General features: G+C 38.6%; 1 protein-coding gene across 9 annotated transcripts in view; it reads right to left on the reverse strand.

Annotated features, from left to right (window-relative positions):
* LOC138737246 (WD repeat-containing protein 26) overlaps positions 1–13,751 on the reverse strand; it is a 261,475-nt gene that overhangs the window by 116,530 nt on the left and 131,194 nt on the right. For all 9 annotated transcript variants that reach the window (XR_011340851.1, XR_011340852.1, XM_069887979.1 and 6 more), the window contains exons 8-9: positions 12,572–12,712; positions 1,378–1,497 (exon numbers count right to left, since the gene is read on the reverse strand). Coding sequence is in view for 7 of the 9 variants with exons in the window: in XM_069887979.1 (XP_069744080.1) it covers positions 1,378–1,497; positions 12,572–12,712 (261 nt within the window). In the remaining 2 variants the exon portion in view is untranslated. The remainder of the gene's footprint in view (positions 1–1,377; positions 1,498–12,571; positions 12,713–13,751) is intronic.

Here is a 13,751-nt window from a genome sequence, read left to right on the forward strand (position 1 = left end):
CATTTTGGTAAGAAGAATCAGAACAGGACATACGTGGTAAATGGGAGAGCATTGATAAATACAGAAGAGCAGAAAGATTTAGGAGTAACGGTACATCGTTCCCTGAAGGTAGAAACTCACGTGAATAGGGTGGTGAAGAAGGCTTTTAGTATGCTGGCCTTTATCAATCATTGCGTGGAATATAGGAGTTGGGAGGTGATGTTGAGATTGTATAAGACGTTGGTGCGGCCTAATTTGGAGTTCTGTGTGCAGTTCTGGTCGCCTAATTGTAGGAAGGATATAAACAGAGTGGAGAGAGTGCAGAGAAGGTTTACCAGAATGTTACCTGGGTTTAAGCATCTAGAGTATAGGGAGAGATTGGACAGATTAGGTCTTTATTCTTTGGAGCGTAGAAGGTTGAGAGGGGATTTGATAGAAGTATTTAAGATTATGAAAGGGATAGACAGAGTGGATGTGGATAGACTATTTCTGTTAAGAGGAGGAAAGATTAAAACAAGAGGACATGAGTTAAGAATTAAGGGGCAGAGGTTTAGAGGTAACTTGAGGGGGAACTTCTTTACTCAGAGAGTGGTAGCCGTGTGGAATGATCCTCCGGGAGAAATAGTGGCGGCGGAGTCAATTGTATTATTTAAGAAAAGGTTGGACAGGTCTATGGATGAGAAGAAGATGGAGGGTTATGGGCATTGTGCAGGGAGGTGGGACTAGAAAGGGGTGTTTGGTTCGGTGCGGACTAGAAGGGCCTAATGGCCTGTTTCCGTGCTGTAATTGTCATGTTATTATTATTATGTTAAAATCACACTTTGAGAAAAGCCTGTTTGACTCTCTCTGCTTGCAAAACCACATGACCCACTTAGAACAGCAAGCTGCATTCCAGACAGTCTGCAGCTCTGAACTACTCCTCCGATATCTTTCATCTGTTGCTTTTCAAAACAACAATTCAGTTGTGAAGTCTCTTGGGTACTCCCCAAAGTTTTTGCAAAGGCCCCGAGGAGCTGCCCTGTCTGGCTTGAGCAGAGCTCCAGAATTTTAAATGAGATCTGCTTAAAGTGTTTGTATGTGACCTACGCTAAAAAACTTGCCCCAATTTATTTCCCAAAAACGTATCTATTTACAATACAAACATAACATAATCTATCACAATATAAAAACAGAAAATGCTGGTTAAAAGTCCAAAAATGTCTGCTACTGTGCTATATCTCTAAATTAAAAAAAGTAATTTAGTTAGGCAGCATCTGTGAAAAGAGAAATTGTCAATGTTTCTGTTTTTACAACATTTTCTGTTTAGTTTCAGATTTTCAACTTCTGCAGTTTTTTTCAAAGAAGACAATCTTACAGAATTGAGCTACAGAAAAACAAGTTAATAGATAATGAACTCACACACTGATAAAATTGCCCACGTTGTCCACCTGTCACAAAACGTTTTCCATCTGGGTTCCACGCCACACTTGTTAGACTATCCTCATGGGACTGGCTCATCTTGGTTCTGAGTTCTCCTGTCTGGAGAGTAGAAAAATTTAATCATCAACAGTAATATGTTCTTGTGTCAAAACTAATGAACAAACTACATTTCTTTTTCAAATCTCATTTCAGGTTTTACATCACACACCTGAGACTTACGTATTTTACATATGAGCTGGTCAATGTGACATGAGGCATGGTGCAAAAATATAGGAAGGACAAGGCACCCTTCACCAGTTACTGCCAGGATTTCATTCAGTTCAAATGCTTACAGTCCAAACAGTGAAATCCAATCTATTTTTGGAGGGTAGGCTCAAATTTGAAATGTTGATGAAAATATTGCAAGGTGTACAGCAATGAAACCTTAATTACAGTTCACTGATTTCTTCTTGCTCAATAACTGTAAATTTGAACTACAGGTAGTCTGCAACTTACAACCATATTCCATTCTGACCAACAGGTTGTATCTCAAAATGGACATGTTGAAAATACAACATGGCAGCCATCAAGGCCCTCCTCACTCTGGCTGCCTGCCCATCCGAGCTCCCGACTTTGCACCCATCCTTGCACCGGTTGCCCATGCATACTAACTCACCACGGCAGATCCTCGCCCCAGCCATTTGTACATTCAAACTCCTGATGCCCTGGACGTCCATGCATACTAACTCTTCACGCCCTGGACATGGGCTAACCACTTGGGCCCAGCCATCCCAGCTCCCAAAGCCTTGAAAGAAGCAGGTACAAAACAACCCTGTATAAATAAAGCCCATCTTAAAAAAACTAAAAGAAATAGGGGATTATCAATTCCAAATTTTTATTTTATTATTGGGCATTTACTATATGTAAACTTTTTATTATAATAGTTTAATAAATTAGTGAATCTAATTTTATGTTACATCTGTTACACGTCCTAAAGGGGGAAGCCCGCTGATCTCTGTCCCTGTATCCACCAAGAAATGTCAGCCAGAATGTCTATCCCAGACACATAAACAGCTGTCTCAATGGCCAGCCGCCACACAAGGAGGTACACAGCGCGAGCTTCTGCGCCCCATTGTTGATGGTCGAAACACCAAAGGTCTGACAAGGGATTTGATTGACCCTTTTGCTGGTCTATAACCACACAATGAGGCCAAGTGGGTTTCTCAGTCCCACAAAGGAGGTCACAGATCTTTCTCTTGTGCCTGCTGCCTTAAAAGGGCTTCTTGAATTAATTAATTAATTAATGCCTTTTTAGGAAGCTGGTCATAGGGTCTTTATGCCGGGGGTTTTAGGAACACTGCCTCACTTCTCTTCAAATGTATCCATTTTCAGGTCTTCAACCTTCCAGCTCAGTTTCACAGACACTCCAAAACCAGCAAGCTTTTGTTAAATCTGTTCTCTTATGGGACAGTCCCACACCAATACAATTTAAGGTGTCCAAACTCAGTCTATCTCATTTTGAATGCAGATGTCGACCCACTCCATGTAACATTTTTGTACCTTCACTGATTCATATATTTTGGGAATGCCCAATTCAGGAAAATTTTGGAAAATAGTTTCCAAACTTTATCAATGATTTTCAAAATAGATCCATGCCCTTTAATTGCTTTGTTTGTTTTTTTCTCACAAACCAGATTAACTTGTCAAATATGGGTTTAAATAAGAGTTGGTCATAGATCATATCATTAAGTGAGTCATAATTTACCCTTTGTTTAGATAGAGATTGTTTAATTTAATCTTATTCATTTTCTATCCAGAGTTTTTGAATATCTTATAAGAAAGAGATGGATGGTTAATGACCATATTGATAGAATTTAATGTTTTAAAGAATATTGTTAAATAAACAAATGTGAATATGCTTTTGATTTATATTATAGGCTTAATTTGTGATATGTATATATGACCTGTTGTTTACATTAGAGGACTTTGCATGTAGGATTGGTATTTTAAACAATGAAAATATTTTAAAAAGAAAGAAGTACTCTACCTGTACTTACAAAGTTAAAAGTTCAACCCCACCTTTATTTTTCAATTTTGTTAGCCATATGTACGGATGGGCATAAGTCGCAAAGGTTGTAAGTTGGGGAATACCTGTACTTCCTGAAGTGTCCAGAGTTCTTAGATTCCAAATTTCACATTCTCTTCTTCTTTTGTTGTGCTTTATCAATTATTGCACTTGATTTGCTTACTTGTTTAAAGAATTTGAGAAAAAGGTGGCAGGGTTAACATAGCAGTTCGCACGATGCTGTTACAGTGCCAGGAATTGGGTTCAAATCTGGCGCTGTCTGTAAGGAGTTTGTATGTTCTCCCTATGTCTGTGTGGGTTTTCTATGGGTCCTCCAGTTTCCTCACATCCTTCAAAACAATACTAGGGTTATAGGTCAATTGGATGTAATTGGGAGGCAGGGACTCATGGGCCGAAAGGGCCTGTTACTGTGCTGAATGTCTAAATCAAAAATTTAAAGGGGAAGTGCTGTAACTTAAAAATATTCAAATAGCTACGTCCCTGTGACCAGATGGGATATATCCCAGGTTACCACAGGAAGTGAGGGAAGAGATTGCTGGGGTTGGCAATGAACTTTGCATCTTCCCTGGCCACAGGAAAAGTACTGGAGGATTGTAGAATGGCAAAAGTAGTCTCCTGTTTAAGTAAGAGGGAGTTATAGACCAGTGAGGCTCAAGTCAGTGGTGGGCAAGTTATTGGCTAGGATTCTTAGGGACAGGATTTTTGAGGGCATTTAGAGGAAAATGAGAGCCTTATCAGGAAAAGTCAGCCTAGTTTTGTGAAAGGCAGATCGTGCCTCACAAGCCTAAATAATTTTTTTCGAGGAGGTGACAAAAGAAATTCTGCTTGGAGATCAGTGACTATTGGAACTCTACAGGGATTTGTACTGGGTCACCTGCTCTTTGTGATTTTAATAAATGACTTGGATGAAGAAGTGGAGGGATGAATCAGTATGTTTGTTGCTGATACAAAAGCTGGAGATGTTGTAGGTTGTGTAGAAGGTTATTGTAGGATACAACAGGGTTATAGGCTGATGCACAGTTGGGTGGAGAAGCGGCAGATTTGTGAAGTTGGAAGGTGAAACTTGAAGGCAGGTTAATGGTAAGATTCTTAACAGTCTGGAGGAACAGAAGGATCTTGGGATCCAGATCCATATTATCATTGAGAGGGATCAAACCAGTGTAATTAAGATTTCAGTACAGCACGATGACAATGCAACGTTTTCATCCCTCAAGGTTGCCACTCAAATTGTTAGGGTGGTTAAGAAAGCTTATGCATTGTACAGAATAATCTCAACTACAAAGCTCTATTTGGAGTTTCTGCAATGATATAAAGTAAATTTAATGTTCTTTCTATTTAAAATCTTGAATCTGTAAATGTTTAAAAAATTGGGATAAGTATACTTCGAACCTCAAATTTTGAAATGCAAATTGTTTCTTATATGTCTTGCCACTTTGTATTTTTCACTTAAACATCCTACATAATAAAACATCACAGAATCATTTCCCTCCTGTTCTCGGATTGGGGTAGGAGACATAATGCAGCATTTGATTTTGGCTCCCTTCTCCTTTCTCTGCCTTTTCACTTTAGAACAGAATTCTTGCACCCGTATGTGACCAGGATGAAACATGTTCAGCTTGCCTGAAGAGGGCGCACAAAATCAGTGAACCGGTGCGGACTCGAAAGGCCAACATGGCCTGTTTCCGCTCTGTAAATGGTTATATAGCCGAGGGATTTAGTTCAAAACCCATGATATAATGTGGCAGCTCAATAACATTCTGGTTAGACCACACTGAGTTCAGTCTGGATGCCTCATTACAGGAAGGATATCGATGCTTTGGAGAGGGTGCAGAGGAAATTTACCAGGATGTTGCCTGACTGGAGTACATCTTATAAAAAAAATTTTTTTTATACATTGTGAACCATAACAATCAAAATACATACAAACATTTCCCTCTTAAATATACACAGTGGCATTTTCTTCCCCTTTTTTCCCCCCTCCCTTCCATCCCCCCCTTCCCACCCCCTCCAAACCCATTAAATGTTCAACATATACAATACAATAAAACCATTAAACAATGTCATCACACAATGAAAAATAAACAAGAAAATTGCATCATCTACTTTTACACACTGGATTAAGTCATTTTGTCTTATCATTTTAACATAACATAACAATTTACAATTTACATAACAATTAGGCCCTTCAAGTCCGCACCGAACCAAACACCCCTCTCTAGTCCCACCTCCCTGCACAATGCCCATAATCCTCCATCTTCTTCTCATCCATAGACCTGTCCAACCTTTTCTTAAATAATACAATTGACTCCGCCGCCACTATTTCTCCCGGAAGATCATTCCACACGGCTACCACTCTCTGAGTAAAGAAGTTCCCCCTCATGTTACCTCTAAACCTCTGCCCCTTAATTCTTAACTCATGTCCTCTTGTTTTAATCTTTCCTCCTCTTAACGGAAATAGTCTATCCACATCCACTCTGTCTATCCCTTTCATAATCTTAAATACTTCTATCAAATCCCCTCTCAACCTTCTACGCTCCAAAGAATAAAGACCTAATCTGTCCAATCTCTCCCTATACTCTAGATGCTTAAACCCAGGTAACATTCTGGTAAACCTTCTCTGCGCTCTCTCCACTCTGTTTATATCCTTCCTATAATTAGGCGACCAGAACTGCACACAGAACTCCAAATTAGGCCGCACCAACGTCTTATACAATCTCAACATCACCTCCCAACTCCTATATTCCATGCAATGATTGATAAAGGCCAGCATACTAAAAGCCTTCTTCACCACCCTATTCACGTGAGTTTCTACCTTCAGGGAACGATGTACCGTTACTCCTAAATCTTTCTGCTCTTCTGTATTCATCAATGCTCTCCCATTTACCACGTATGTCCTGTTCTGATTCTTCTTACCAAAATGAAGCACCTCACACTTATCAGCATTAAATTCCATCTGCCATTTTTCAGCCCACTTTTCTAAGCAGCCCAAATCCCTCTGCAATCCTTGAAAACCTTCTTCATTATCCACTATTCCACCTATCTTAGTATCATCTGCATATTTACTAATCCAATTTACCACCCCATCATCTAGATCATTAATGTATATAACGAACAACAATGGGCCCAATACAGATCCTTGAGGCACACCACTGGTCACCGGCCTCCAACCTGACAGACAATTATCCACTACCACTCTCTGGCCTCTCCCTTTCAGCCAATGTTCAATCCATTTGACTATCTCAAAACTTATACCTAAAGACTGCACCTTCTTAACTAACCTTCCATGTGGTACCTTATCGAAGGCCTTACTGAAGTCCATATAGACAACATCCACTGCGCTACCCTCATCCACATTCCTAGTCACCTCTTCAAAAAATTCAATCAGATTGGTCAAACATGACCTTCCTCCCACAAATCCATGTTGAGTGCTCCTGATCAGACCCTGTCTATCCAGATGTTTATAAGTACTATCTCTAAGAATTTTCTCCATTAATTTACCTACCACAGACGTCAAACTTACAGGCCGATAGTTGCCAGGCTTCCTCCTTGAACCCTTTTTAAATAACGGAACCACATGCGCAATGCGCCAATCCTCCGGCACTATTCCCATATCTAATGACATTTGGAAAATTACCGCCAGAGCCTCTGCTATTTCCTCCTTCACTTCTCTCAATGTCCTGGGGAAGATCCCGTCTGGTCCCGGAGACTTATCCACCTTTATATTCTTCAAAAGCCCTAAAACTACATCTTTTGTAATCTCTGTATTCCCCATATTTACCCAATTTGCTTTTTATATCTCTCATCTCCCAATATCCTTCTCCTTAGTGAATACCGAAGAAAAGAAACTGTTCAATATCTCCCCCATTTCTCTTGGCTCCAAACACAGTTTTCCACTCTGATTCTCTAAGGGACCAATTTTGTCTCTAGCTTTCCTTTTACCATTAACATATTTGTAGAACTCTTTTGGATTAGTTTTCACCCTGCTTCCCATAGTTTCCTCGTACCTTCTTTTACCTTTCCTAATTCCTCTCTTAAGATTCCTCTTACATTCAATGTATCTTTCAAACATCCCCTTAACTCCTTAGGGGGTGGAGATCCGAGGGAAGCACTCTCTGTTATGTTCCATGTACGGTTCCCAAATTTGTTCAAATAATGTGACATTATTTTTTTAATTATATGTTATTTTTTCCAATGGAATACATTTATTCATTTCCATGTACCATTGCTGTATCCTCAGGCTCTCTTCTGATTTCCAAGTTGACATTATACATTTTTTTGCTACAGCTAAGGCTAACATAATAAATCTTTTTTGCGCTTCATCCAGTTTGAGGCCTAATTCTTTACTTCTTGTATTACTTAGAAGAAAGATCTCTGGATTTTTTGGTATGTTGCTTTTTGTGATTTTATTTAGTACCTGATTTAGATCTTCCCAAAGCTTTTTCACTTTCTCACATGCCCAAATTGTATGTACTGTTGTTCCCATTTCCTTCTTACAGCGAAAACATCTATCTGATACTGTTGGGTCCCATTTATTTAACTTTTGGGGCGTGATATATAACCTGTGTAACCAATTATACTGTATCATGCGTAACCTTGAGTTTATTATATTCTTCATAGTTCCAGAGCATAACTTCTCCCAATGTTTCATTTTTTATCTTTATGTTTAAATCTTTTTCCCACTTTTGTTTGGGTTTTTTAGCTTATTTCATAATTTTCCTTCTCTTGCAGCTTGATGTACATGTTCGTTATAAATCTTTTTATTATCATTGTTTCCGTAAACACATATTCAAAGCTGCTTCCTCTGGTAATCTCAGTCTGTTTCCTAATTTATCCTTTAAGTAGGCTTTCAGTTGATAGTATGCAAACATTGTACCGTGAGTTATTCCATATTTGTATTTCATTTGTTCAAATGTTAATAAATTATATCCCAAAAAACAATTTTCTATTCTTTTAATTCCTTTTCTCTCCCATTCTCTGAAGAAAGGTTATCTATTGTAAAAGGGATTAGTTGATTTTGCATCAATAATAATTTTGGTAGTTGGTAATTTGTTTTTTTCCTTTCTAAATGAATCTTCTTCCATATATTGAGTAAATGATGCAGTATTGCACCAGCTGTTCATCCCACTTATAAAGTATATGTTCCGGTACCTTCTCCCCTATTTTATCTAGCTCTATCTTAATCCAATCTGGTTTTTCCTTTGTCTGATAAAAATCTGATAAATACCTTAATTGTGCTGCTCTATAATAATTTTTAAAGTTTGGTAACTGCAAACCACCTTGTTTGTACCACTCTGTTAATTTATCTAATGCTATCCTTGGTTTGCCCCCTTTCCGTAAAATTTTCCTTATTATTCTCTTTAGTTCACTGAAGAATTTCTCTGTTAACGGAATTGGTAACGATTGAAATAAGTATTGTATCCTTGAGAAGACATTCATTTTAATGCAATTTATCCTCCCTATCAACATTAGTGGTAATTCTTTCCAATGTTCTTAGTCTTCGTGTAATTTCTTCATTAATGGCTGATAATTTAATTTGTACAGGTGGCTTAAATTATTATCTAATCTAATACCTAGGTATCAGATTGCTTGTGTTTGCCATTTAAATGGTTATTCTTTTTTAAATTCTGTATAATCCACATTACTCATTGGCATCGCTTCTCTTTTATTTGCATTGAACTTGTACCCCGATATTTCTCCATATTCCTTCAATTTCTTATGTCGTTCTTTTATTGGTATTTCTGATTCTGTTAAGTATTCCATGATGTCATCTGCAAATAAACTGATTTTATATTCCTTCTCCTTTATATTTATCCCTTTTATTTTATTTTCTGTTCTTATCAGTTCTGCCAATGGTTCTATTGCTAAAGCGAACAGTGAGGGAGATAGTGGACATTCCTGCCTAGTTGACCTACTTAATTTAAATTGGTTCGATACATATCCATTTACTGTCACCTTCGCCAATGGTCCATTATATAATGTTTTAATCCAATTAATATATTTTTCTGGTAGACTGAACCTCTGTAATACTTTGAATAAATAATTCCATTCTATCCTGTCAAAGGCTTTTTCTGCATCTAAAGCAACTTGTTGGCATCTTATTTCCTTGAACTGCATGAATTAAATTAATAAATTACAGACATTGTCCGCTGTTCGTCTTTTCTTAATAAATCCAGTTTGATCTTCTTTTACTATTTTTGGTACACAGTCGACCAATCAGTTTGCTAATAATTTTGCTATTATCTTATAATCTGAATTAAGTAGAGATATTGGTCTGGTGTTAGTGGATCCTTCCCTGTCTTTGGTATTACTGTAATTATTGCTGTCTTACATGAATCTGACAAATTTTGTGTTTCTTCTATCTAGTTCATTACTTCCAGGAGAGGAGGAATTAATAACTCTTTAAATGTTTTATGGAATTCTATTGGGAATCCATCCTCTCCAGGTGTTTTATTGTTCGGCAGCTTTTTTAATATATCCTGTATTTCCTCTATTTCAAATGGTTTTATCAGCTTGTTTTGCTCCTCTTCTTGCAATTTTGGCACTTTAATTTTTGCTAAAATCTCTTCTATTTTATCATCTTTCCCCTCATTCTTAGTTTGGTATAATTGTTCATAAAATTCCTTAAAGTTCTCATTAATCTCCATTGGATTACATGTAATTTGTTTGTCCTTTTTCATTGATGCCAATATCATAACATAACATAACAATTACAGCACGGAAACAGGCCATTAGGCCCTTCTAGTCCGCACCGAACCAAACACCCCTTTCTAGTCCCACCTCCCTGCACAATGTCCATAACCCTCCATCTTCTTCTCATCCATAGACCTGTCCAACCTTTTCTTAAATAATACAATTGACTCCGCCGCCACTATTTCTCCCGGAAGATCATTCCACACGGCTACCACTCTCTGAGTAAAGAAGTTCCCCCTCATGTTACCTCTAAACCTCTGCCCCTTAATTCTTAACTCATGTCCTCTTGTTTTAATCTTTCCTCCTCTTAACAGAAATAGTCTATCCACATCCACTCTGTCTATCCCTTTCATAATCTTAAATACTTCTATCAAATCCCCTCTCAACCTTCTACGCTCCAAAGAATAAAGACCTAATCTGTCCAATCTCTCCCTATACTCTAGATGCTTAAACCCAGGTAACATTCTGGTAAACCTTCTCTGCACTCTCTCCACTCTGTTTATATCCTTCCTATAATTAGGCGACCAGAACTGCACACAGAACTCCAAATGAGGCCGCACCAACGTCTTATACAATCTCAACATCACCTCCCAACTCCTATATTCCATGCAATGATTGATAAAGGCCAGCATACTAAAAGCCTTCTTCACCACCCTATTCACGTGAGTTTCTACCTTCAGGGAACGATGTACCATTACTCCTAAATCTTTCTGCTCTTCTGTATTCCTCAATGCTCTCCCATTTACCACGTATGTCCTGTTCTGATTCTTCTTACCAAAATGAAGCACCTCACACTTATCAGCATTAAATTCCATCTGCCATTTTTCAGCCCACTTTTCTAAGCAGCCCAAATCCCTCTGCAGTCCTTGAAAACCTTCTTCATTATCCACTATTCCACCTATCTTAGTATCGTCTGCATATTTACTAATCCAATTCACCACCCCATCATTAATGATGGTGATCATTAATGTATATCACCAACAACAATGGGCCCAATACAGATCCTTGAGGCACACCACTGGTCACCGGCCTCCAACCTGACAGACAATTATCCACTACCACTCTCTGGCCTCTCCCTTTCAGCCAATGTTCAATCCATTTGACTATCTTAAAATTTATACCTATGCCAAATACAATTATTTTAGCTTGTTCTGTTTTAAGTTGCCAGGCTAATACTTTATGTGTTTTTTCTCCTCGCTCGTAATATTTTTGCTTTATTTTCATTATGTTCTTCTCCACCTTATGCATTTGTAATGTTTCGTATTTTATTTTTTTGTCTGCCAATTCTCTTCTTTTTGTTATATCGTCCCTTGTTGCTAGTTCTTTTTCTGTACTTACTCTCTCCCTTTCCAACTGTTCTATTTCCCGATTGAGGTCCTTTTTCATCTTAGTTACATAACTTATTATCTGCCCTCTAATGAAGGCTTTCATTGCATCCCATAATATAAATTTGTCTTTCACTTATTCCGTATTTATTTCAAAGTATCTTTTAAGTAGCATGGAGTTTAATCTCCATCTATATGTTCTTGGTGAGATTTCCTCCAGTTCTATTGCTAATATCAGGTGTGAGTGATCAGATACCAATCTAGTTTTATATTCAGTTTTCCTAACTCTCCCTTGAATATGGGCCGACAACAAAAACATATCAATCCTTGAGTATGCTTTATGCCTACTCGAATAATGTGAGTATTCTTTCTCCCTTGAGAGCTGCTTCCACTGGAGTACATCTTGAAGCAAGGCTGACAAAGCTTGGACTTTTCTGTTTAGAGTGAAGGAGGATGACAGGAGACTTAATAAAAGTATATAAGATGATAAGGGGCATACATAGGGTGGACAGTCATTACCTTTTTCATGTGGTGACAAAAGCAAATACCAGAGGGCATCTGTTTAAGGTGAGCGGAGGAAGGTTTTGGGGAGATGTCAGAGTTAAGTTTTTTTTAACACAGAGTGGCGGCTGCCTGGCGTGCATGGGTGGGGGGTGGGGTGGAGCGAGGTGATTGCTGGTAAAACAGGAACATTCGGAAGATTCTTCAATTGGCACTTGGATAAAAGAAAAATGGAGGGTTGTTAGTGTGAGGCAGGGAAGGATTAGACCGTGCGGAGTATATTTACATACAGTAGGTTTTCATAACATCCAAGGCTGAAGTACCTGTATTGCACTGTAATGTTCCATTTTCTATGTAAAATGGTCGGACTCAACTCCAGTACAGTCCCAATGGATTTCTTTAGTGACGCCTGCTGCAGGGTCTACTAACACAAACAACTCCTCACAAGCTAACATATGACATCACTTAGATTTGTTAACTCCAAGAAATGGACATCCATCATTTAAGCACTGACTTTGCATGATCAGTGCAAATTCATTTGGAAATCACACCTGCCAATAATAATATCTGCTAAATCTTGAGTACTACTTACCTGCACATTCCAAAGCCATAATTCAGAGCAGTCATCAGGACCACAAGCCAAAAGGTAATTATCATCTGGACTCCAAGCCAAGAATGACACTCCATAAGCATGACCTTCTAAAGTTTTAAGCAATCTAAGTTGATGAGTGTCCTAACAGAGGGGAAAAAAAAATTGTATTAGTGAGATATGTTAGAAATATTAGCACATTTTGGAAATTAGAATTATGCCTAACACCAGTCATCGACAAATAACTCGACAATTTCAATCACCTGAAGCTTCCTTTCTAAAGTACAGGCTCATTCCTCCAATGTTCAACAGTTGCAGACATTAAACTAACCCAGCCTCAGCTACTGCATGAAAGTTCAAAAAGTGCCTTGGCTGCATTGACACCTCTCACTGTCAGAAAACAATATATTAAATTGCCAGTTGAAAAGCAAAGATCTGGATTGATACTCAAGTGGAATATGAATAAGTCACTACCTTTCAGATATCAAATTGGTCCATTCTCAGGTGAATGTAAAGGATTCCATATTGTTCTTCACAAAACAACGGAGATATCCGTGATGTGTTCGTCAATATTCAATAAAGGTCAGGACAAGAGGAACGTTATTGCTGTTTTGTTGGAAGAGATGCAGGAAATGCTAAAGATGGCTCTATTGACCTCAGTAGAGGTAAGCAGTATTACTTGAAAAAGGAAATTTCAGATGTCCTGGCATGGAAGGCATCATGCTGAGAGCAGATGTTGTGCGCAGATAAACTAGAAGGGGTTGTGATCCTTATAGGAGGCCAAATGCAAGGAGGTATTGTTGAGGTAGCTGCGAAATAGATCCATCTCCCACATTTCCTCCATCTCCTGGGAGTTCCTCTCTTACTGCCTCCTCTGCAAGGATTGGGTTCCTCTTATTCTAATCTTTCACCCCACCAGCCTCTGCATTCAACACATCATCCTCCATCATTTCTGCCATCTGCAACTGGACCCCATCACTGGACACATCTGCCTTCCCCATGCCTTCCATTGGCATCATTTTCTCTGCGATTTACTTGGCCACTCATCCCTCCCCACCCACCTCTCCGTTACCTCTGATACTTTCCCCTGCAATCTCAGCAAGTGCAGCACTTGCTCTTGCACCTCCTCCATCACCACCATCCAGGATCCAAACATTCCTTCCACATGAGGCAGTCACATGCA

This window comes from Narcine bancroftii, chromosome 6, assembly GCF_036971445.1.
Source record: "Narcine bancroftii isolate sNarBan1 chromosome 6, sNarBan1.hap1, whole genome shotgun sequence".
NCBI classification, from domain to species: Eukaryota; Metazoa; Chordata; class Chondrichthyes; order Torpediniformes; family Narcinidae; genus Narcine; species Narcine bancroftii.